The sequence below is a fragment of the Myripristis murdjan genome, chromosome 1 (assembly GCF_902150065.1).
Source record: "Myripristis murdjan chromosome 1, fMyrMur1.1, whole genome shotgun sequence".
Lineage (NCBI taxonomy): Eukaryota > Metazoa > Chordata > Actinopteri > Holocentriformes > Holocentridae > Myripristis > Myripristis murdjan.
The window spans coordinates 16,019,472-16,040,948 of NC_043980.1; the positions used below are offsets into that span (position 1 = coordinate 16,019,472).

At 42.9% G+C, this 21,477-nt stretch overlaps 1 protein-coding gene across 4 annotated transcripts in view; it reads right to left on the minus strand.

Moving 5' to 3' along the window:
• Window positions 1–21,073, minus strand: part of smarca4b (SWI/SNF related BAF chromatin remodeling complex subunit ATPase 4b) — a 37,646-nt gene extending 16,573 nt beyond the window's left edge. The window contains exons 1-34 of one of the 4 annotated variants that reach the window (XR_003928039.1): window positions 20,992–21,073; window positions 20,120–20,373; window positions 19,253–19,385; window positions 18,153–18,710; window positions 17,468–17,566; window positions 16,521–16,779; window positions 16,031–16,157; window positions 15,742–15,915; window positions 15,458–15,631; window positions 15,181–15,354; window positions 14,768–14,815; window positions 13,910–14,040; window positions 13,683–13,740; window positions 13,465–13,574; window positions 13,210–13,357; window positions 12,435–12,598; window positions 12,215–12,281; window positions 11,445–11,555; window positions 10,530–10,772; window positions 9,826–9,939; window positions 9,447–9,554; window positions 9,157–9,243; window positions 8,473–8,519; window positions 8,201–8,367; window positions 7,872–8,035; window positions 7,177–7,434; window positions 6,995–7,072; window positions 6,592–6,810; window positions 6,122–6,384; window positions 4,339–4,447; window positions 3,936–4,037; window positions 3,013–3,145; window positions 2,355–2,494; window positions 1,522–2,188 (exon numbers count right to left, since the gene is read on the minus strand). Coding sequence is in view for 3 of the 4 variants with exons in the window: in XM_030048181.1 (XP_029904041.1) it covers window positions 2,153–2,188; window positions 2,355–2,494; window positions 3,013–3,145; window positions 3,936–4,037; window positions 4,339–4,447; window positions 6,122–6,384; window positions 6,592–6,810; window positions 6,995–7,072; window positions 7,177–7,434; window positions 7,872–8,035; window positions 8,201–8,367; window positions 8,473–8,519; window positions 9,157–9,243; window positions 9,447–9,554; window positions 9,826–9,939; window positions 10,530–10,772; window positions 11,445–11,555; window positions 12,215–12,281; window positions 12,435–12,598; window positions 13,210–13,357; window positions 13,465–13,574; window positions 13,683–13,740; window positions 13,910–14,040; window positions 14,768–14,815; window positions 15,181–15,354; window positions 15,458–15,631; window positions 15,742–15,915; window positions 16,031–16,157; window positions 16,521–16,779; window positions 17,468–17,566; window positions 18,153–18,710; window positions 19,253–19,385; window positions 20,120–20,335 (5,019 nt within the window). In the remaining variant the exon portion in view is untranslated. Of the gene's footprint in view, window positions 1–427; window positions 2,189–2,354; window positions 2,495–3,012; window positions 3,146–3,935; window positions 4,038–4,338; window positions 4,448–6,121; window positions 6,385–6,591; window positions 6,811–6,994; window positions 7,073–7,176; window positions 7,435–7,871; window positions 8,036–8,200; window positions 8,368–8,472; window positions 8,520–9,156; window positions 9,244–9,446; window positions 9,555–9,825; window positions 9,940–10,529; window positions 10,773–11,444; window positions 11,556–12,214; window positions 12,282–12,434; window positions 12,599–13,209; window positions 13,358–13,464; window positions 13,575–13,682; window positions 13,741–13,909; window positions 14,041–14,767; window positions 14,816–15,180; window positions 15,355–15,457; window positions 15,632–15,741; window positions 15,916–16,030; window positions 16,158–16,520; window positions 16,780–17,467; window positions 17,567–18,152; window positions 18,711–19,252; window positions 19,386–20,119; window positions 20,374–20,886 lie in introns of those variants that run through there. The other 3 variants (XM_030048200.1, XM_030048181.1, XM_030048191.1) reach the window with 3 other exon arrangements.
• Between the last annotated feature and the right edge of the window lie 404 nt (window positions 21,074–21,477).

The following is a 21,477-nucleotide window of genomic DNA, read 5'->3' on the forward strand; positions in this document are numbered from 1 at the left end:
AAACGTCCCACTGTGTGCTGCTACAGGACACACAGAGCAACAAAGCACATTTTAAGAGGTCTGTCCCACCCACTCCTATCCTATTTGTTTATATGATTTTTGTATATTTTTTATTCTCTCTTTAAACTGATCACTTTCAGGCCAAAGACAAATTTCTAAATGTGGAAAGTAAAGATTGTTGTATTGTATTGTACTTTATTCTGTTCTAAAAAAAAAAAAAAAAAAAAAAAAAAAAAGAGACCCATTAGACCAAAACGTAGTTGGATCCTTCTGATTTCAGTTACTTCTAGTTATTGGCACCACAACTACCAAGTGCAAAGTCATCAAATATTCATTCATTCATTCATCTTCTAAACCGCTCATCCTTACTAGGGTGTCATCAAAAATCTCCATAAGTAATGACATAACAAATCATACCAACAACAACCACTTTTACTGCAATTTATTGTTCCTTTTGGGTTCCAGCAACAATGACACAACACAACACAAACAGATCCCAATAATTTAGTGGAGAAAATGCTGATGCTTTGGTCGTACGTTCTCAACCCTAGTTATCTATCCTAATGGAGAAAGTAACAGTACGTCAGACTTGAGCGCTATACACACATGCATAGACGTTGTACTCTAAAAATACTCTATACAGTATATCCAACACCATACAGCCATAAGGCATTCACAAACAGAGAGGAGCGACTGTCCCTCTGGTCCTTTGTCTTGAAATCAAAAACATAAAAAGTGCCAAACTACATCAAACTGTCAGCCATTTTGAAATTCTAAAATCACCACACAACACAGAAGAAGAAGCAATTAAAAGATACAGTACTCCTTGATGAATTACAACCTCAACTTTTTTCTTTTTTTGTCTACAATCAACAATAATAAGTGCTTATATTGGAAGAGTAACAGGTAAGCAGCAGCAATGTGGGATAAGTTGTTTTGTACAGTATAAATGTCGGGAGTGAATCGGGCTCGACTCCATTTAAACTCAGACACATGAGTGTGTTGAGCTGCTAAAGAGGTTTTGAGAAGTCTGGAAACCGCAGCGGGCTGTATTTCCAACCCAAACAGTGAGCCCCGGTCAGAAATATGTGATGTACACACACTTAGGTAATCACACCGGCTCCAAAGCGGCTGCCTGCCAGAGCCTGCAGTTGTAACACACCGCCCCAGTGAAGCAGAGGTCAAACATCGTGTTTACCCCCAGAAGAAGGAAGGTGAGGTGGAGTGGGGGCTTTACGCTGGGCAATAAAGTGTCTCTGTCTCTGAGTGTTTACATACAGCGTTGTTTACATCACTCGTTAGATTACTCGTTTCCATCCGTTCTAACTTTTCAGGTCAGCTATGGTATCGTTTTTAATTCCAGTTCCTCTAGAAAATAGAAAAACCGATGTCAACATAAATTTGGGTGAACACAAGTTAAATCAGCAAAATATATACAATATCCAGATGTGCTGTGTTAACGTACACTTAACACACATCGGCACTGGGGTTCAATTAATTTAATTTTCATCCCATTTTTACAAATTAATTTTTTTCACATAGTCTTGGAATAATTTCATTTTCCGCATCAAATGGGGCGAAGACCCCCCTCAAAGGATTTTAGAGCGTGCTATCGAGTTATGTTTTCGATTCAAGCACTGCGCTTTTGGCCAGTTAATCCTAAAAGATTAAGTTTACCTGTTATCGTGGTTGATCAAGTAGGTCTTGAACAACCAAACACAGACACCACTCTTATCTCCTCCACAGAATTTTGCAGTGCAGAATTGGGATGGCAAGATATAAAAGGTCATTTTCAGCATGAAGACTTTTTTTTTTTTAACTGGGGTCACAGCAAATAGAACACAGTATAATGTGCACAGAACATAACCTGATTAACCTGATAGTGGATTGTATGATATTGTTGTCCTATATTATTGTACTGTATATATTGTTTTCTTTTCTTTTCTTTTTTTTTACTGACCAGACAATTTTCCCATCTGTGGAATACAAAGTTGACCTGGATCTGTACCAGTACTGAGGGATGCCAGTTCCCTTCTGTTTTATGTCTAGGCACACAGGTGGACTTGACAAAGGCATGGAAGAAATACTGTAGTTTGTGAAGCTTGAGTTGGTGGAATATCCCTTTATGCCCCATTTACTTCCCTGTTACAGTTTAGGACTCCTCGTCGGTGGCACTGGGGGAACGCTCCTGGGAAAGAGAACAAGTGGAATTAGGGGAATAAAGTACAGAGAGACAAACAGATTGTGATTTGGTGAGTAAATTCACTCTCCATCTGTGAAACTGTACAGAGCGGCCACTGTGCATCTCTCTCTCTCTCTCACACACACACACACACACACACACACAGCCATACCTCTTCCTGCTCCTCTTCAGAGTCATCATCGCTAACAACAGGTTTGGCTCTAGTGCGTCCTGTACGTCTGTTGCGTCCCTTCCCTCGCTCTCCGCCCTTTTCCCTCCGGCCGAGACGGATTTTCACCTTCACAGAGCGAGCTGGAGATGAGACACACACACACACACACACACACCACATGGTTACTGTGTTACTAAACCTAAGACGGAAAAATGTGCAAAAAGGACCAACCGAAAATATGAAACTGACTTGAAACTAAACTGTGCTCCTAAAAATTGCGATATAGCAAATGTGCACCGTTGCAGTACTGTGAGTCATGAATGAACCCTGATCAACTATCGGTATGCGTTATGGTTACTCACAGATATAAAACAGGTCATCTCAATGCATTACACAGAGGCATGACCACTGAAAAAGTAAATGTAACAAAATAAAGGTAAACTAAAACAGCACATTTATGGAAAAAAAAAAACAAAGTAAGATGTGCAAACGACATCTGAAGATGATCTCACACTGCGGTGCAAATCATCAAACTATAATAGTCCTGGCTGTGATGCATGATCACATAGGCTGGTGCAAATAAACCAGTACCAGTTCCTTCATTTCTCCTCTCCTCTCATTTCATCTTTGACTGCTCTGCTCACACACACATGCTTACATTCAGACTCCGATCCTTCCTCCTGCTCCTCCTCCTCTTCCTCACTCTCTTCTCCCTCGCTTTCGTCCTCCTTCTCGATCTTCTGTCTCAGACTGGTGAACACCGACTGGAGCACGATGGAGTCCTCGTAGATCTGTTCCCATGAAGACAGCATGTCATGTATGCATGGCTTACGTTGACAGCAAGGTAAGAAATTCAGAGTTTGATGGTGTGTGTGTGTGTGTATTTGTGTGAATGAGAGACGCAAAGAGCAGAAGTGAAACATACAGGCAGCTCTTGCTAAACCAGTAATGATGCATCAACACTTTGAGGTTCATCAAAATCAAACTGACAGTGAGGCAGTTACGGCTCCTCAAAGTTTGACATTTTAACCATAAACCCTTTGAACTCTGATTTTCCCTTAAATTCACCCTAAAGGTTTCCATATTGTACAGTGATGTATCTGCTGGTTCCAACACTTTAATGAAGCTACAAGCTGCTTTTTTTCCATTTTTTATGGCTGCAGGAGCATGCAGCTTTACATCAAACAGAATATATCTAGATGTCTTGTGCATCATTTATACACATCCCTGTAATTCAGCAAGACGTATTTGGTATCTTTGGAAACATTTGGATCTCCACTAGAATTTAAAATAAAGTTATGGGTTTGAACACATCTCGGCTGTACAGCATATAGTTTTTTTTTTTTTAATGAACCAGCTGATGGGACGGGTAGGCCTGAAGACATTAACTACAGCACCCCGTAAGGACAATCAGTGCAACTTTTTAAATTTCAAAAGGACAGACCCCAACTTCAATGCATAGGGGGTGAAAATATGACAGGGAAACGTATGTGAGCTGGTCTCAGACCCAGCTGTGTGTGATGCAGACACAGAGACCAGGTGCTTGTCTGTGTTTATGAGTGAGTGCAGGGCAGCTCGCACCAGAGATCCCTCCAGGTTGAAGGTCTGAGCGTTCTGGAAGAGCAGCATGACGTCTCTCTCCAGGTCGCCCAGACTGCGGTAGCGGTGACTCCGAATCCTCTCCTATGGTGCAGAATAAAATGGAGAAAAACAGACTATGTCACTGATGAATACAGTCTTGATGTCTGTATTTCTTCAGATGTATCTGCAGATTGACGTTGTATATAAGAAAAAGAGACGTGTGTGAAATAACACACAGTCAGTTGTCAACATTGCAAGAACTCTTCCAAGCCAATACGAGCTCTCTTATCTGGATCAACATGATGGAATACAACTTTATATGTATTCTGTTTGTTCCGTTGTTGTATTCTTGTCTGTACAATCACCCAAATTTGCCCCATGTGATTCTCTCGTGTGAACTAGCCTTGATCTTCCTGAAGTCGACAGGCTTGCGGATCAGTTCGTAGTACTCTGGCAGCTCTTTACGAGACGGCAGCTGGATGAACACCTCGCTCAGCTGACGCCCACTGGTGCTGCAGGTTGGGACACGATCCAGGTGAACCAAAAATAAGATATTTTGTTGTCATGACATGGAAGACCCTACTGATGTCACGTTATAAATGTTGATTTGAAATGTTATGGCTCAACATTGACGGTAGGGGAGAGTGGGGTAATTTGTGCCAAAGGGCAAGTAGTGCCACCCCTGTTATCTAGAAAACCATAGAAGAAGTTGGTCATGTGACCACATATTTTTGAAGAGGCATCCATTTCACTCATCCTGCAAAGAAGGGAGACACATGGCTTGAGAGGTAAGCACATTTAAGTTCAAAAAACATTTTTTTTGCCCTCCAAAGTAAAATTTCCATGATCAAGGTTTTTTGATTGCTGTGTTTGAACAATTATAGAAAACTTTGAAAACAGTTCACACAGGTTTTAGTACTTTAGTAAGCTACACCATGAGTCTATACAGTTAGCATGATGTTAGCTCAAAACAGCTGGGGGATGCATTTTTTTCAAAATGGTGGGCTTGGGGTAATTTGTGCCAAAGGGCCTGGGGGTAAATTGTGCCAGTGGCACAGTTTGTGATTATATACTATATATTACTTTATTGTATTTTATTGTTATTGTACATTGTCTTCTTACCTTTGATCACTCAAACTATTCAGATTCAGATGAAGATGATTTGCAGGTGCTCATTTTGGAATTTTTATTTTGTTCTGGGTATGTGTTCATGTGGCGCTAGGCCTTGTTATAGAAAAGTGGCCTGTGATCTTGTTAAAATAATAAATAAATGTTAAATAAATAATTTTGGATTGAATTTGTTTTGCTTTTATATAGCATTATCATTTGTGAGATTAAAATGATCTGTTTTACTTCAGTTATCAATGGCACAATTTACCCCAGTGTATTCTCTCTAATGGCACAATTTACCCCACACCAGGGGCAAGTTGTGCCACAAAACCACTTTTTTTTTGAAAGCTATATTTCTCAAACAGTTTATATAAGATCCAAAGTGATTGTTCCCAGGGATGCACAACATCTTAAACTATATGTGCATATTTTAGTTGGAGGCATTACTGTAATCCCCTTGCTTTAAAGGCACTTTAAGTAAAAATTGGCACTATTTACCCCACTCTCCCCTACCCCATGATTGGTACATCATCAAACTTCCCCATGACAGATTGTTCTCTAAAGGCCCAAATGTACATCTTCAACTAAGGGCTAAGGATGCCTGTCGTCCATTGCTTGGATTAACATCTATATAAATAATAGTCACATTTACAGAGTACAGATGAGTAAGCTGTCTTGTTAAAGCAGAGATCCATCAGAAACATCTAGTGGAGCGGCAAAATCTCACTCTCTATTCTATATCTTGGGTTGTTGATACTGATCAACACTGCTTTCTGTTGACATTGATCAACAACCCTATCAACCACTGCAGAGATAATATGGTCATTTTGTGCAATGCAATTGTAAAAATCTTACCTACTGCAATATGTCTTAATGCGGCTAGACACATGTCCTGTGCTATAAAACATGTTTAATGTTTCTCACACTTTCTTTCTCAACTTCTCAACACAAAAGGCTATGAGAAGTACACGCAAAACATTACACGTACTATACATCTAAGAGCACCTCAATGCATGCAAGAAACTGCTGCAAGAGCACAGCTGCTTTCTAAGGCAACGCAGGTTCCTTTTTTCTACCTGTCCTTGTATTTGATGACAGCATCCACGATCTTCTTCATCTTCTTGGTGAGGGTAGGAGGGTTGGGCGAGAGTTTCTCGGCAGGCGGTCGTCCCCTCTTCCTCTGCCGCTTCCCGTCCTCATCTTTGTCCCCTCGTCCACGGCCCCCCGAGGAAGAGGAGGGACCGGGGAGATCTATGTCGCGGTCCCGCTTCCTCTTACGGGTCGTCTTCTTGTGACGTACCTCTTCCTCAATCTCCTCCAGGGTGCCCTCTTCTATCGCCTGCGCAGGGTGCAGGTGAGGACATGCAGAGATGGTCATAAAGGAAGTGAAATCAAACAAAAAGAACAAAGCCAAAAATATCTATGGAAGATAATTCAAGATACAAGCTGGCAGAATAGACATCTATTACCAAACGCCCACAGCCCTGTAAACGACTATCCTCTCCTTTCACATCGTTTTTATCCTTTGTTCCCTGTGGTTACCAACCTTGAGCCACTGCTTCTCTGTCAGTGAGTCGCTGTAGTCCACCTCCTTGCGCTGACGAGAACCTCGTCCAAACATTTTCTCCTCCTCCTCCTCACAGGTCAGCCGCTCTACCTCGGCGTCATCCTTCATGATCCAGGTGGGTAGCTCGTCTTCCTCCATCAGACGAGGCTTACGCCGCGGGTTACGAGCCTCCTCACGACGCCGGTCCAGGTCCATACGCTGGGAGACGGACGGAGGGAGGGAGACAGAAGGGAAGAAACAAAATTATAGGGAAAACATTGTTGAATGTGTTTGTATGACTATACAGTAGGTATTATTTTATCTCCCGAACAGATACACACACACACACACACACACACACACACACACACACACACACATGTGCACAGACACACACACTGACCATGAAGTGGTCAAACTCCTCCTCACTCCTGGCGATCATCTGGTTGACTGTCTCATCATCTGGGACCTCGTCCTCCTCCTGAACCAGTAAGCAGAATATAACTATACACACACTTTAAAGTTAACTGTATTTTAACCATTTTTGCTGGTGAAAGGGTAAGATGTGTAAAAAGACAGACACACGTGCATGCACTCTCTCTTTAACCCCCAGACCTCGTCTTGCTCCTCATGCTCCAGGATGGCCTGCAGGAAGGCCCTGCGCTCGTGGCTGGAGGACTTTTGATCAAACATGCCGGCCTGGATGACCTTCTGGTCCACGTTTAGTTTGTACTTGGCGGCTGCCAAAATTTTCTCCTCAACGCTGTTGACAGTGCAGAGACGCAGGACACGCACTTCGTTCTGCTGGCCAATTCGGTGTGCTCTGTCCTGGGCCTGTAGGTCCTGGAGAGTAGTAGGGTGAGAGTGACAATGTCATGTAAAAGATCATATCAACAGTCTGTTGTAGAGGTACAAAAAGTCTTTCAAAAATCCCTTTGTTGGACTCGAACAAAGGGACTTATTGGTGATTAGTCAATTAACAACTTTTCTTCAACTCTGGATTGATTGAAGCCTTCATCTGAATCCACATGCAGTGCATTTGTCTTGTAGGCATTATATTGTACCTCCAACTATTTATGCATTTCACTATTAATGACAGCTTATGTTGTTCCAAAGGGTAACGAAATGTTTCATGAGACTGAGATCTAGCCAAATTCACAATATATTTTAAATGATCCAAACCACATTTCTCCAAATCCTGAGAAACTGCCTTTCTGAAGATCTGCCGCCCTCTGGTAATAAGTAAGTGTTTATTGTGTTTGAATAAATGTGCATCCTACCTGGTGCGGGTTCCAGTCAGAGTCAAAAATGACCACGGTGTCTGCAGACTGCAGGTTGAGGCCGAGACCTCCGGCTCTGGTGCTCAGGAGAAAGATAAAGTACTGGGACTCTGGATCGTTAAATGTCTTCAGTAACATCCCTCTATCTTCAGCCTTGGTGGTGCCTGAAATGTAAGGGGTTGAAGAAACGTGACAGAAAATAAGTGAGCGAGAGAGAAAGCGGACAAACAAGGAAAGAAAAAATAAATGGGATGGATGCATACAAGCTCACTCTGACATGAATATACACAGACAAATATAAACCCACATTGGTCAAATGAGCCCCTCACCATCAAGACGCAGGTACTTGAAGTTTCGGTAGGCAAAGTAATCCTCCATGATGGTCATGAGTGACGTCATCTGGCAGAAGAGAAGCACTTTGTGGTTGGTAGCTCTCAGCTTGGGCAGGATGCGATCCAGCACCTCAAACTTTCCTGATGCCCGATACAGGTCAGGACTGAGGGAGGAGAGGATGTACAGGATTACAGATGGGGAGACGGTGTGTGCGTATGTGCTGCATGCATTTGTAGTGAAGTGCAATAGACATAAATATAGCATTTACCCTTGGACGATCCCACCAGAAAATCCCAAATGCTCAGAAAAGGATTCCTGCAAAAAATAGTCACCAATTTGAATTCACATTCCCTCTAACAGCATCATATTTACAGTCTTATAGTTTAGTGACTGTGGCTTTGATTTGAAGCTCATATTATGTATTTTGAGTTGAAGTGTTATATCTGAATAAGAAAATCGTCTTTGATTTTTCTCATGAACTTTACAGGGCATTTTAGCTGCTTGATCCTAAGATCACGACAGTCACATACTAAGGCTGGGCGATATGTACAAAATCAGATATCACAATATTTTTGACCGAATACCTCAATATTGAGACTGCAACGATGCTGATGAGGGATGCTTTCTCAAAATATTCACACAATGAGATTTCTGATAAACTGTCATCATTAATGAGGATATGAAGTCCACACAGGTAGAGACAAATAATAAAACAGCGAGAACAGACTAATAAGTTCATAAAACTGCATCCCTTTAAAACCAGGAAAAGACGTTTTACCATATCACAATATAACAATATCCAAAATACCAGACATTATCTTGTCTCATATCACGATATTGCTATATATATATAGGCTATATATAGATCACCCAGTCCTATCACAGACATTTTCACCTGTCGATTGCACTGAAGTGAATGAATAACTGGCATTGTTTGCATGTTACTGCCCACCTCTATTTGCTGGAACATGTAAGGGTGGTTACAAATCTTCCTCAGCTGCATGATGGTGTTCATCAGAGTCTTTGTGCCTCCTTTCCCCTGGAATACACAGTAACATGAAATACATGGTACATCACAGCACTCTATCACCTGTTATTCTATCCCATTATACCTAATCATATTATGCTGTGCAAATGCAATTTTCATCAAATAACAGACAAGCTCAAGAGACTTTTTTTTTTCCTTCTGGTCTTGTCTGGTAACAAAATGCTGCCTCACACCAAAAGTGTTGTTGCCCTCACCTTTTTGTCTTTCTCTGACCCATCAGTCAGCAGGACGCCCTTAGCCTGCATGTGCCTGTACAGCACCCTCTGAAGAGACGACATGTCACACTTGATGACATATTCCACCTGAAGAACAGACAGGAAAAGCTGACTGGGTGAGCAAGAGCAAAACTGCACATATGACTTTGTGACAAATCAAACATTTCAGCATATAAGATGTTAGAGACACCAAAGACAACCAGACACAAAAGCAGAGATTTGCTCACCAAAGCTGCAGGCTGTGATACAACTTGCCTCTCCATTTGGTAGATAGTGTACATTACATCCATACACACATATTGTTATCGCTTTTTTTGCTTGTTTATGTAACGAGTGTGCTGATAAATGTAAGCCATACCTTCTCTGGAAGCTGTGCCTCCACTTCCTTTTTCAGCCTGCGTAACAGGAAGGGGCGGAGCACTTTGTGCAGACGGCGGATGATCAGGATGGTCTCCTCTTCATTCAGATCCACCTGGAGAGAGAGAGAGACGACACTGATGGTTTTTACTACTGATCCATTTTAATACTAACCAACACTGAAAACCCATGCAATTATAGTGACAAAATCAAAATTAAGACAATTACCTCCATAATCAACATAGCTACTATCTACAACACTGCATTTTTTTTAAAGATTATTTTTTGCATTTCTGTTTTATTTGACAGTCACAGTAGAAAGAGACAGGAAAGGCAGGGAGGAGAGGGAGGGAATGACACACAGCAGATGGCCTGAGGTTGAATTTGAACCCAGAACGCTGTGATCAGATCTCAGCCTTAACAAGTGATACACACACTACCAGGTAAACAACTAGAGCAACCAACAACACTGCATTTAAAAATCTGGACTTTAAGTTTCTCATATCAGTTCAAAATGGTTTCCAAAGCTAATGAAATTTAATATTGTATACATTTAATTTTGCGCTCTTTAGGGTTGACGCTGAACTTGGCCACCTCCTGCTCATCTCCAGCTGTCAGACGTATAAAGTTAAGTGTCACACTCGCGTGTTATGGCTACAGATTTACACCATGATGTGAAGAGGCTAAAAGAGAAAACCCACACACCTTCTCTCCGGTCATGGCGAATGGGGCATTGAACCACTGCTCGAAGGTGCTGCAGCTCTTGAAGATGGTGGGCAGGAGGAAGTTGAGCAGCGCCCAGAGCTCGGGCAGTTTGTTCTGCAGCGGCGTGCCGGTCAGCAGCACCCGCCGCGGGGCCAAGTAATGAGTGTTGAGAACCTGGGTGAGCTTACAGTGGTGGTTCTTCATACGGTGACCCTCGTCCACTATCATGTACTTCCAGCGGATCTGGTGAGGGTGGAGGGGAGAGGAAGGGAGAGGAAGGGACAGGAAAGGAAATGGTCACAGGATCAACAGAATCCAATCTTGCAAATTCGGGAGATCTAAAAGTATCTGCAGTATCGCCTCATTGCTTATGTCAAACACAAAGTGCTCAAACAGTCAGGCAGATTTCTTGTCCAGTCTCTTCCCGTGCCTCAAGCTGGCCCAGTCCCGAACCAAAGCCGGAGCGACCACGTGGGGAAACTCCTGGCTGAACTACAAAACCCACCTGGCAGCACCGTCAGGAGGCCTACATGAGTACATGAGAGCATAGCAGCGTGACGGCCACAGAGGACAGTGGGAGATGCAGTTCAACTATACAGGCGGAGATGGTGTGTGGCAGCACTGAGATGCAGCACAGGGCGCTGTCAGATCGGCCAGGCTCCAAGACTTTTAGAGGGTTTGAGGGGTTTGGGGGGGGTGGACACCGAAAAAAAAAATCATCTACACCTCATGGAAAATCAAATGAGCAGCAATTTTTAAAAACCAAAAGCAACAAAATCTTGATGCAAGCATGACAGAAAAAAAGAGAAGAAAGATATTTGCGTTTGTTACTGTAGAGTGCATTTTTCTGAGTGTGTGTGTGTGCATTTGTGTGTACCAGTCTGCCAATGTTTGTGTGTGCACGCCCCATCTCACCTTGGCCAGTACTTGTTTATCCTTGATGATGTACTCGTAGGTGGTGAGCAGAACGTTGAACTTGCCGCTGCGCAATTGAGGGACGAAGGCTCGTCTGGCAGCAGGAGACCCCTGAGGACAAACAAACCAAAAACAACTTTAATATCCAAACTATACAATCATTTTTTTTCAACATATCATGTTTATAATCTTCTATCGACATGAGGCAAAGCTCCCTTAGAATTAATTAGTGCCTTTGGGAAAAAAAAAAAACATACACACAGGAAAGGAGCTATTGTCGATGTACACACTTGGGTCTATACATCCTTAAGGCTTAAATGAGGCTTATGATAGAGCTAGGTTGTATTTCCTAGATCCTGGGTACATTTACCTGATGACAGCTCACGTCTGTACATGCAATTATCCCAGTGTGTAAATATGTGCATTGCTTCCTTCCTGTCGTTTGTGCATGCATACAAAAAGACCTCGCTTTCTTAACTAGAAAAGTGTGTGTTACCACAGTTGTGACACCCATCTGAAAGGGTTCTTACATATCCTGGCCCATATATTTTCACTGATTGGAATCCCTGTTCTTAATTTAATCTAATTTAATTTTCTTTGATGATATACATAACAATATGTGCAGAGGTTGTTCTTCTTTCTTAGTTCTGCCTTTCCTCCTCCACCTTCTCTGAATTGTTCTGTGAGTGTGCAGCGGTTTTTATGTTGCAGACCACTGTGCATACAGGAAGTTAAGAAAAAGTCTGTGCGGCATGGCTGCTAAAACTCACCTTGTAGGACACTTTAACAACGGTCGGTGCCCACTTGTCAAACTCATACACCCAGTTAGAGAGAGTTCTGTCAGTGAGAGAAAAATCATTCTTGGTTATTGATAGTTCTTCTGAGTAATGATGCATAATGGTTTTAATGAGTCATTTCATGTGTAGTGTTTGTGTAGTAGTATACAGTAAGTATACAGAAAAAAAGGGCAAATAATGAGGTGTAGCTCACGAGAGGGGTACAATGATGAGGTAGGGGCCGTTGAGGCGTTTGTACTCCATGAGGTACGTGATGAGGGCAATAGTCTGGATAGTCTTTCCCAGACCCATTTCATCAGCCAAGATCCCGTTCAGGTTGTTGTTGTAGAGCGACACCAACCACTCCAGACCTTTAATCTGACAGACAAGGAAAGATGGACATGAGAGTGAAGAGTAAAGCTTGAACGATGTATTGGCACTAATATATTGGTATTGGCATATATGCTGGCAGTACATACCGCAGTAAAGAGCATTTGAGATGGTTTAAAAACAGTGTTAATATTAAATGTACTACACTGTTTACAATACATTATAGCACATGAGTTGGCCGAGTAACGTATCACAGCTGAGCAGATGGTGGTACAGATTGTGTTACGATGTTGAGAAGTTTATTGTTAAACTGTAAAATGTCAAGCTGCCAGTATATATTGTTACTGGAAGTTTTTTTTACTCCAAACCATCAATATTGATATGGCCCTGAAATCCAGTGTTATTTGGTCTTTGGTGAGATGCAGTACAAAAATGCAATATCCCTCACAAATTAACAGACCAGAGAGGGAAAAAGTTCTTTGTATGATGTTGCAATTCCTACCAGTCATAGAGACTGATAAAAGACAGAGATGCTTAATGCCTCTTTTAAGCGTCTTGTGTATTGATTGGAGTATTGAGATGCAAAATTTACAATGACTGAACCCAGCGATAGGCAGGATAGGGTCTCCTTATCATGTCCTTGTCTCTCTGTGTTGTACCTGATACTGTTTGAGCTGGCCGTTTATCAGCAGACTGGACTGTCTGTCCACCTTCTCTGTGACAGCATGAGCCACAGAGTAATAGGACTGGAGTCCTCGGGCGAATGCTGCACTGCCATACTCATCATCGACATCCTGCTTGGCGTGCCTGTGGAGAAAACACATGATTTATCTTCCATTATGGCACCGTCAAACATTCCAGCGATGACAGTGATGAAAGACGTTGACGAAGGGGAGCTACGAAGGTGGACTCACTCGATGATGTGGCGGACATCCACTTCGGACACATCCTCGCTGTCGGGGTCAGGAATCTTCTTCTTTTCTTCCACTGGAGCTGATGATGGATGAGGCTCTTCTTCTTCCTCCTGCCAGAAGGCAGCATCCACAGCATGTCAGTCAAAAGGAGGATCTTCTGTCACAGGAGCAGTGTGTGTGAATCTGTCTTCAAAGATGCTTTACAAAAAACAACCCACCTCTTCCTCTTCCTCCTCCTCACTGTCTTCACTGTCTGAGCGGGGAGCCACCTCATAACTACATGAACATGTATGAAAAATATTAACGTAACATCTAGCAGAATATCCAGTAATAAGAACATATCATCGTCATGTACCTCATGTATCCTCATTGTAAATATGCAAGACCCCCAAACTGGTTACCCATATGGAAAAACACTTTGATGAACACTTTAACTCCATCTCACCCGGGGTTCATCTCCAACCAGGTCTCCAGCTGTCCAGCTTTGGGAGCATCGACCCCTGTGAGGATGTTACCACTGTCCACATGGATAACCTTCACTGGCAGGTCACTCATCTGGCTCGTCTCGTCCAGAGGCTGCAAGGAGGAAACAACATCAGAAACCATGAACTATTCTGCTAGACTGTGACTGTGACAAATAGTTTTTGGACAGGGCTTTTGCAAAAAATATTTTCAATACCTTAAATTTGAACACTGGCTAATCAAGATAATTTGGAGTGGACAGTAGAAAAAAATCTCACTTCGCTAGCTGCAAAAACACTTCACTTTTGCCTTTGGCTGATATCACAGATATTAAGTTTTACTTTAGGGGTTACAATGCTCCAGCTGATAGTCCTAACTAAAATGTTGGCTCTCCACTGACATTTTAATACACTGTAATATAATACTAACTATTAGAAAGGAGCCTCTGTATTGACACTGGTAGACATGTTTAGGATATGAGGGGACACTGAGATAACCAGAATGCAACAAATCAACAGATAAAATTTTAACATTATGTATTCACACAAGCCATTTGAATGGACATCTCTTGCTCAAACCTAGTGAAAAGATACAATACTAGGACTATGCTGGGCAGTTTGTTGCATCAAAATGTAACAAACTACATAATAAAACCAAGGGTCAATTTTTCAAAAGTTATGAGAAAACAAAAAAATAGAGCATACAGGGAGGTGCAAATTGAAGACGCGCAAGTGTGCATCTTGATACAAATTATACTTTTGCATGTCTTTTTTGCTATTTTTTGCTTATTTTAGTGGGTGTAATCTACACAAAGTTAGTTAATATCACTGTATCTGCTCACCTCTCCATCAGGCCCCAGTGCAGGAGTTTGTCCTTCAGCGTTCTCCAACTGCAACACAAGAGTCACCAAAGCACTGAATGGATCACTCACAAAGTTAAAGTCACTGATACATCACAGCAGCACAGAAAACAGTGGTCACTAGTAGTGCAGGTCAGTGCCAATATAAGAATGTCGATTACAAAATCCTGTATCAATGTATAGGCAAAAGGGGGAATCAATCAACTTGTGTGTCAAACAAGTGAAAACTGATTCCACCATGATTTGCACACTTGTGCTGCATGATGTTTGTGTTTATGCTCAGTAAAAATGTGGAAAGGGTGTTGCACTCAGCAGGCGGAGAGTGAAGAAGCACCTGCTGAGTTTGACCCCTTTTTGCTTCTTTTGGAAAGAAAGCATCCACTTCTCTTCCATACCTTCTTCTTTTTCTTCTTCTTTTTCTTCTTCTCTTTAAGAGCCTGCACAGCCTTGTGAGCTCGGACCAGTTCGGTAAGGTTGGCCACATACTCGTCCGTCTGCTGAAGCAGGTAGGCTAGACGCTTGTCCTTCTTCTGGTCAATCAGCTTACGGTAGCCCTCCTCATCTTCAGCCTGGGTTGACAAAAAAGACACATAGTGTGTGTGAGTAGTGTGTGCGTGCTTGCACAACTGTGCACCTGTACGTCTGTGTTGCACTCTTGTAATTTCCCCTTACCATGAGCCTCCTCATTCTCTCCTTTTCAATGCGCTCATTCTCCTTCTTCTGCTCCCGCTCAGTGTTGGCATGGTAAGTGGCCACAGCTTTGGTCAGTTTCTGAATCTTGCCCGTGATGGACCGGTGGTACTCCTTGAAGTCTTTGGCATGTTGCAGGATGCTGTTTAAGTACTCCTAGAATTAGAGAGGGAGTCAGAAGAGAAAGGAGATAAGAGAAGAGAAAATAAGCGAGAAGAGAAGAGAAGGTATCACAGGTAACTCAGGTGTATTTCGTGAACTCCTACCTGGTGTTTCTGCCTGCGTTTCCGCTCTTGTTCAATCTTCTGCTGCTTCTCTAGTTTCTCCGTGATACGAGCCTCTCGCAGGGACTGACGCTTGCTGCGCTTGTAGGCCTTGGCATCAAGGGCCGTCTCTAGAGCTGTGTCACGACGCATGCACACCACCACCTCTTGACGCAGCTATGACAAGCAAAAGGTACACACACATATACACACACACAAAAAAATCTTAATTCACAAGGCCGAATTATAACCCTCTTCCATTCAGAATGACCTGCAGGGACAGAGCACTTACCTGTCTCTGGAAGTTGAGCAGCCTCAGGGCTTTGAGCTCTATAGTAGCTTTGGTACGTAGATCACCAGCCAGAGAGCCGGGCAGGTTCTCCAGCTCAGCAATACGATGGGTGATACGAGCCTGAAGCCTGAGGAAACAATGGGTAATGGCTTGCAATTTAACTTTATCTATTTTAAATACTTTGTAAAAAAAAAAAATAACTAACTAACACCCAAAACAGACATTTTGGAAGTCTATACTGACACCTACTATATATGTTGTGCTGACTCCCATCATTTTAACATCTAAAAAATATCTTTGTCTAAGCACACAAAACGATTTGAGTCACCTCACATTTGAGTGTACATTATGAAAAACATATTTGAAAGAAAAAACATTATTTTGTTAATGATATTTCTGGTTAAAGTACCTCTGATCGGGCCTTCAAATGAGATGAAGGAAAATGAAATGAGATGGACGAAACTGTGCATTCCCAAAATGGCTGGGATACCTGTACTCCCTCTCCTGCAGTATCTCCACAGGGTCCAGGCCGCAGGGTTTCTGGATGGGCGTAATGCGGTTCTGCTTGGCGTGGTGAAGCATCATGGGAGTGGGCTGTGCTGGCTGGCCAGGAGACTGCGTCTGGGGGGGCATCACGGGGGAGGCAGCAGGGGGGACCGAAGGGGGCGCAGGTGAAGGTCGGCCGGTGGGCTGAGGGGGGATCAACTTTTGGGGTGCGTTGGAAGGTGCTGCTGCATTCACCATGGGGCCTGGAGGTAAGAGAGGGAATGAAGAGGGAGAGGATTGTTATCATGCTAAGTTGCATCCTGCTCCTGTCTACAGGCTGGACAAACAGCTAGAGTTCACCTGTTTTGGGATTCTGGAGGCCAAGAGCAATACTTGCATTTATAGACTCAAGTTGCTGATATTTGCTTGTAAGTGCCAATATTCGATTTTTTTTTAAATGTGTATCACTTTCATGGGATAAAAATTCAGTATAGCTTAAAGTATTTAGCGTTTGGCCCTGAATTGCATTTGTCAGACATACTAAATTCTTGAAGTCAAGGTGACTAAGCAGGGAAACATTGTTGCCTTTAAAAGAAAAAAAAAACACTTTAGAAAAGTGACTGAATAAATACAGAAAGAAAGAAAGAAAGACAGAAAATATAACGTCATGTCTACATCAGACTGGTAGTGGACAACACTGACTGGCCACCATCCAATATTTAATGAAAGGCCAGCATCTAAACCTATTAATACCTGATCAATATTGGGTAATAACTACAAAAAAAAAAAAAAAAACTTTTTGTGCACTATTAATAACTTCAGAGGCATACCAGCTCTCTCCCTCCTGCATTCCTCTGACATCCAACCCAGTTTTCTACAAAAGGTACTTGGACCGGCTCAGTACAAATATAATAGTCCAGCTTCAACAGATCTTAGGACACTTCCACATACCCTCTGGCCAGGTCTTGGGAGGCCCATTAGGGTTTTGTCCCTGCATCCCAGTTGGGACTCCTGAAGGGCCAGGTGGAGGCATGTTGGGACCCATCATCCCTACAAGAAAAAACAAATCAGATCCTGTCCTATGATGCATTTACATAATTGTTATGAGAGCAAGACTGTGGGAGTTGTGTGAAAATTTGCAGCTAAGGTGTGGAGATTCTGCTGTTAGACTAGACTGCTGTTTCTGCATGTTAGCCCAGTTATTACAATTAATGTATACTTTACATTACACTATACTTTTCTCAGATTTTCCACCTGTTTCCATTAATTTCAGTAACGTACAAAATCAAATTGTAGAGACTTGCAACTTGCTTGATAATCCCTCACATAGCTAACACATCCATGATTTTTTTTGTCAGTTAATTGTTCTCTGCTATTTCAGTTTAATGCTCACACTGATTTGAATAGTCTACATGTCTTCTGGTGCAGGTGTTCACATGTCGTTGGGAAGCTATGACCTCTGAGACTTCATCACGGCGACAGCACCATGTTAAAAAACAAGGCTATGTGCAGTGAGATGTGAAGGATAAGCCAATAAGAAATCTTCTATCAAAAAGCCCAAGTCCTCTCACCAAATTTAAAAAGAGTAGACTATACAGAGTTGTGCTATAGTATACTCTCTCTGTGCGCCCCTTACCGTGAGCTCTGGTGTACCCTGAGCCCATGGGTCCTGGTCCAGAACCTGGTCCTCCTGGTCCACCTCCTGGTCCTGCTGCAGCTCCAGGAGCCAGGCTGGGCATTGGCTGCTGCATCCCAGGCATTGGCCTCTTCCCTTGGACGGCCATCTGGAGGTGATCTGGCAGGGGCTGTCCCCGGGCCAGCATCTTATAGGCCATGATCTGGGCTCTGAGCTGGTGCAGTTGATTTTGGTTGAAGGGAGTAGGGCCACCAGGACCACCAGGGCCCCCAGGGCCGCCAGGGCCACCAGATCCGAGACCTGATGCGAGGTTTGGGACACTGGATGTAAGACTGGGCCCAGGGCTGGGGCCCGGGCCGGAAGTAGCTTGAGGACCAGGCCGGGTGTTGGGACCCAGTGTCTGTTGGTCTCCACCCTGGCCGTCTAGGGGTGTAGAGGCAGAGCCGGGACCACCAGAGGAGGAGGAAGAAGAAGAAGACGGCATAAGTGGACCAGAGGGGGGACCGTTTGAGGGGACAGGGCTGGAATGGTCAGAGCCACCTAATGGAGAGTGGTAGCCTAGAGGACACAGACAGACACACATACACAGCAGTGCATCAGTCACATGGGGATTAAAACAAAAGCTTACAGTATAACCAAAGACGTCTGAGTTATTTCAACACAGTACTCAACACCTGCCAACCTGTTGTAAGTTGTTCTTAGATTAACAAACTATGCCTCACAGAGGTGCATACTAAGCCTGTCTGATTACCCGTCATGCAAATTGTCTGCTTTATGTAATTCTCTGCATCCCTTCCTTGTAATAGGCTGGGTAAAGGGAAAAAGCCACACCTGTAAGAGGTGGTATTGTTTTGGCTGGCTAGAGTGAGCTGTGGCATAGCATGTTTCAAAATAACTTCACATGTAAAGGAACAACAGGATTTAAAAAGAGTTCATCCTTTATTTTATAGCTTGCGACATTAGAGACACTCCCTATGAGCCAGTCACACCACATCATGACGGAACCAGTAGAGACAACTCCTCTCACTTAAAAAATAACTGTATTACACAATGCTGGAAGGGATGAATTTGCTTAAATGAAGTCTAGGGAGTCTACAGACCTTGTGAGTGTTGGTCCAGAGGACTGGGTGGGGGCCCCATACCACTGTGCCCGCCCTGCCTCATGGTCAGCCCCTTCATCTGGCTGAACCGGCTCTCCTCACTCATGCTCTTCTCGTGCATGCCCTCCATGGGCTGTGAGAAAAGTTACAACAGTGTTAAGATAAGATATGGTTAAACTTTATGAAAATCTGCAATAATAAGACCGAGCTGGAAAAGAAGATAAGCACACAAACAGAATATAAAATGAACATAAACAGCAACATAATATAAACTAATATTAATGGTAACGAATGAAAGAGTATGGATTATTAACCTGGATGATGATAAGATGTTACTGCAGTTACAATTGTTACATGTAGATTTTATGAGCAGTCACAACTGCAGACTAAAACATGGATTAGTAACTTAGAAATAATCAGCTAATAAATAAACATATCAAAATATCAGAAAGTATCCAGTGTGAAATAAAGGAATCATTATGAAAAGATCATATGCATAAGGTCATTGTTGGAGTCATATACGAAAACTGAATGTACAGCAGTATATCATAATTAATTTATATTCGCATTAAGTCCTCAGATGTCCTCAGAAAAGTGCTGTGCCATGGTATTTCATTCCTTTACAAAGGCCAACATAAACTCTATGACACAATGCAATGTTTAAAAAAAATGTATTTGTTTGAACCACACTCAAATAGTTGCTGGCTAATGGCTATGACTTTGTTGCCTCTGATTTCTATATTGGAGTAAAACAGAACTACTATTATCCCTCCCAAGTAACAAGGCATTTAGCATTGATGGTCATTTTTAGTCGTGCCAGCAGCGCAACTAAAAAGGCTTCATTTGGACTGTTCAGAAAGTCCTTACTTTGTGCAGAGGGTGCATGCTGTCCTGGCCGTACCCAGAGGGCCCTGGCTGCGAATGTCCAGAGGAGGGAGGGCCAGGGCTGGGGCCCATCATACTATGAGAGGAGCCTGGAGAGGGCCCAGGGCTGGGGCCCAACATTGCCCCTGGAGAGGGTCCCGGACCGGGCGAAGGACCTGGGCGAGGGGTACCTCCCATGGGGGGATCTGGCGTCGACATTGCCCCAGATCTCCTGCTCCTGGGTAAGCAGCAGGGACCTGTGAGAGGTGGAGCGGAATAAAGGGTAGCAGCAGGAGTCACACAGTATGGGAGAGAGAGAGGATAATTATCTTTACAACACTCCAAAAAATGGCATTGCAATCAAGTGCAAAAGTAATTTGTCTAAATAAACATTCAGTCATTTAGTTGGCTAGTGATAAGACAATACTGGCAAAACTATTATAGTAAGGATGAAACCATTGTTCTATAGTCAACTAATTTTTGCTAATACATAAAGTGGGTGCACAGTATGGGTAAGATCTGGTTTAGTTTTGCACAACGCCTATCAGGTGTAGGTTCTTCATTCTCCTGCTGCGCTGCACCAAATCACCCCTTGCGCGCATATGCAATTACAGCTGCAGGGTCTACGTCTGAACTTGAACTTGAGACAGGGAAATACATTTTGTACGTGAGCCTATGCCAGAGAGAAATTCCTTACACAGAGCATGAAAGGGTGTCTCGTTAAATATAAAAAGGGGGAATGGCGGACTGTGCTTGTGCGACGGACCTACCCGCATCAATAGGACAGGCAGTCCTTCGTGAATATCTGCGCTCCTGACTTGGTATTTGGGCTAGATAATAAAGCCGCAGCGGTTGTCGCAATTAAGTATACTCACCCTCTTTGTAATCTGCCTTGAAGCGTTGATTTGTTTCACCGACGTGGCTCGAGCGCCCCCCTCCACCGTTCCTATGACCGAATGTCTAGTCACGGCTGCCCGGTAATGCGCATGCGTGCGCAGCGATAGCAAGGCTCTGTGTGTAGGCTATTATACCTAGACCATCATCTAGTACTCACTGTACAAGGTCTGTACAGCAGGCATGCAGCTTTTTTTTTTTTTTTTTTAATACAGACTACAATTTACAGGCACACTCAAAGATTACTTCGTATCCATTTTTAGGGTCTTTGCAAGTTTCATCAAATTAAATGCAAAGCCAGAATGAAATATAGGACCAATTTCCATAATAGAATTAATTATAACGATATAAAGGTGATAATAAAAACCGAAAATGCTCTAGTTAACCGTATTCAAGAACGTCTTAAGCCTTGAATTTAGAATTATGATTAAACATGTTCAGATTTCAGAAACTGTAGACACTCATCC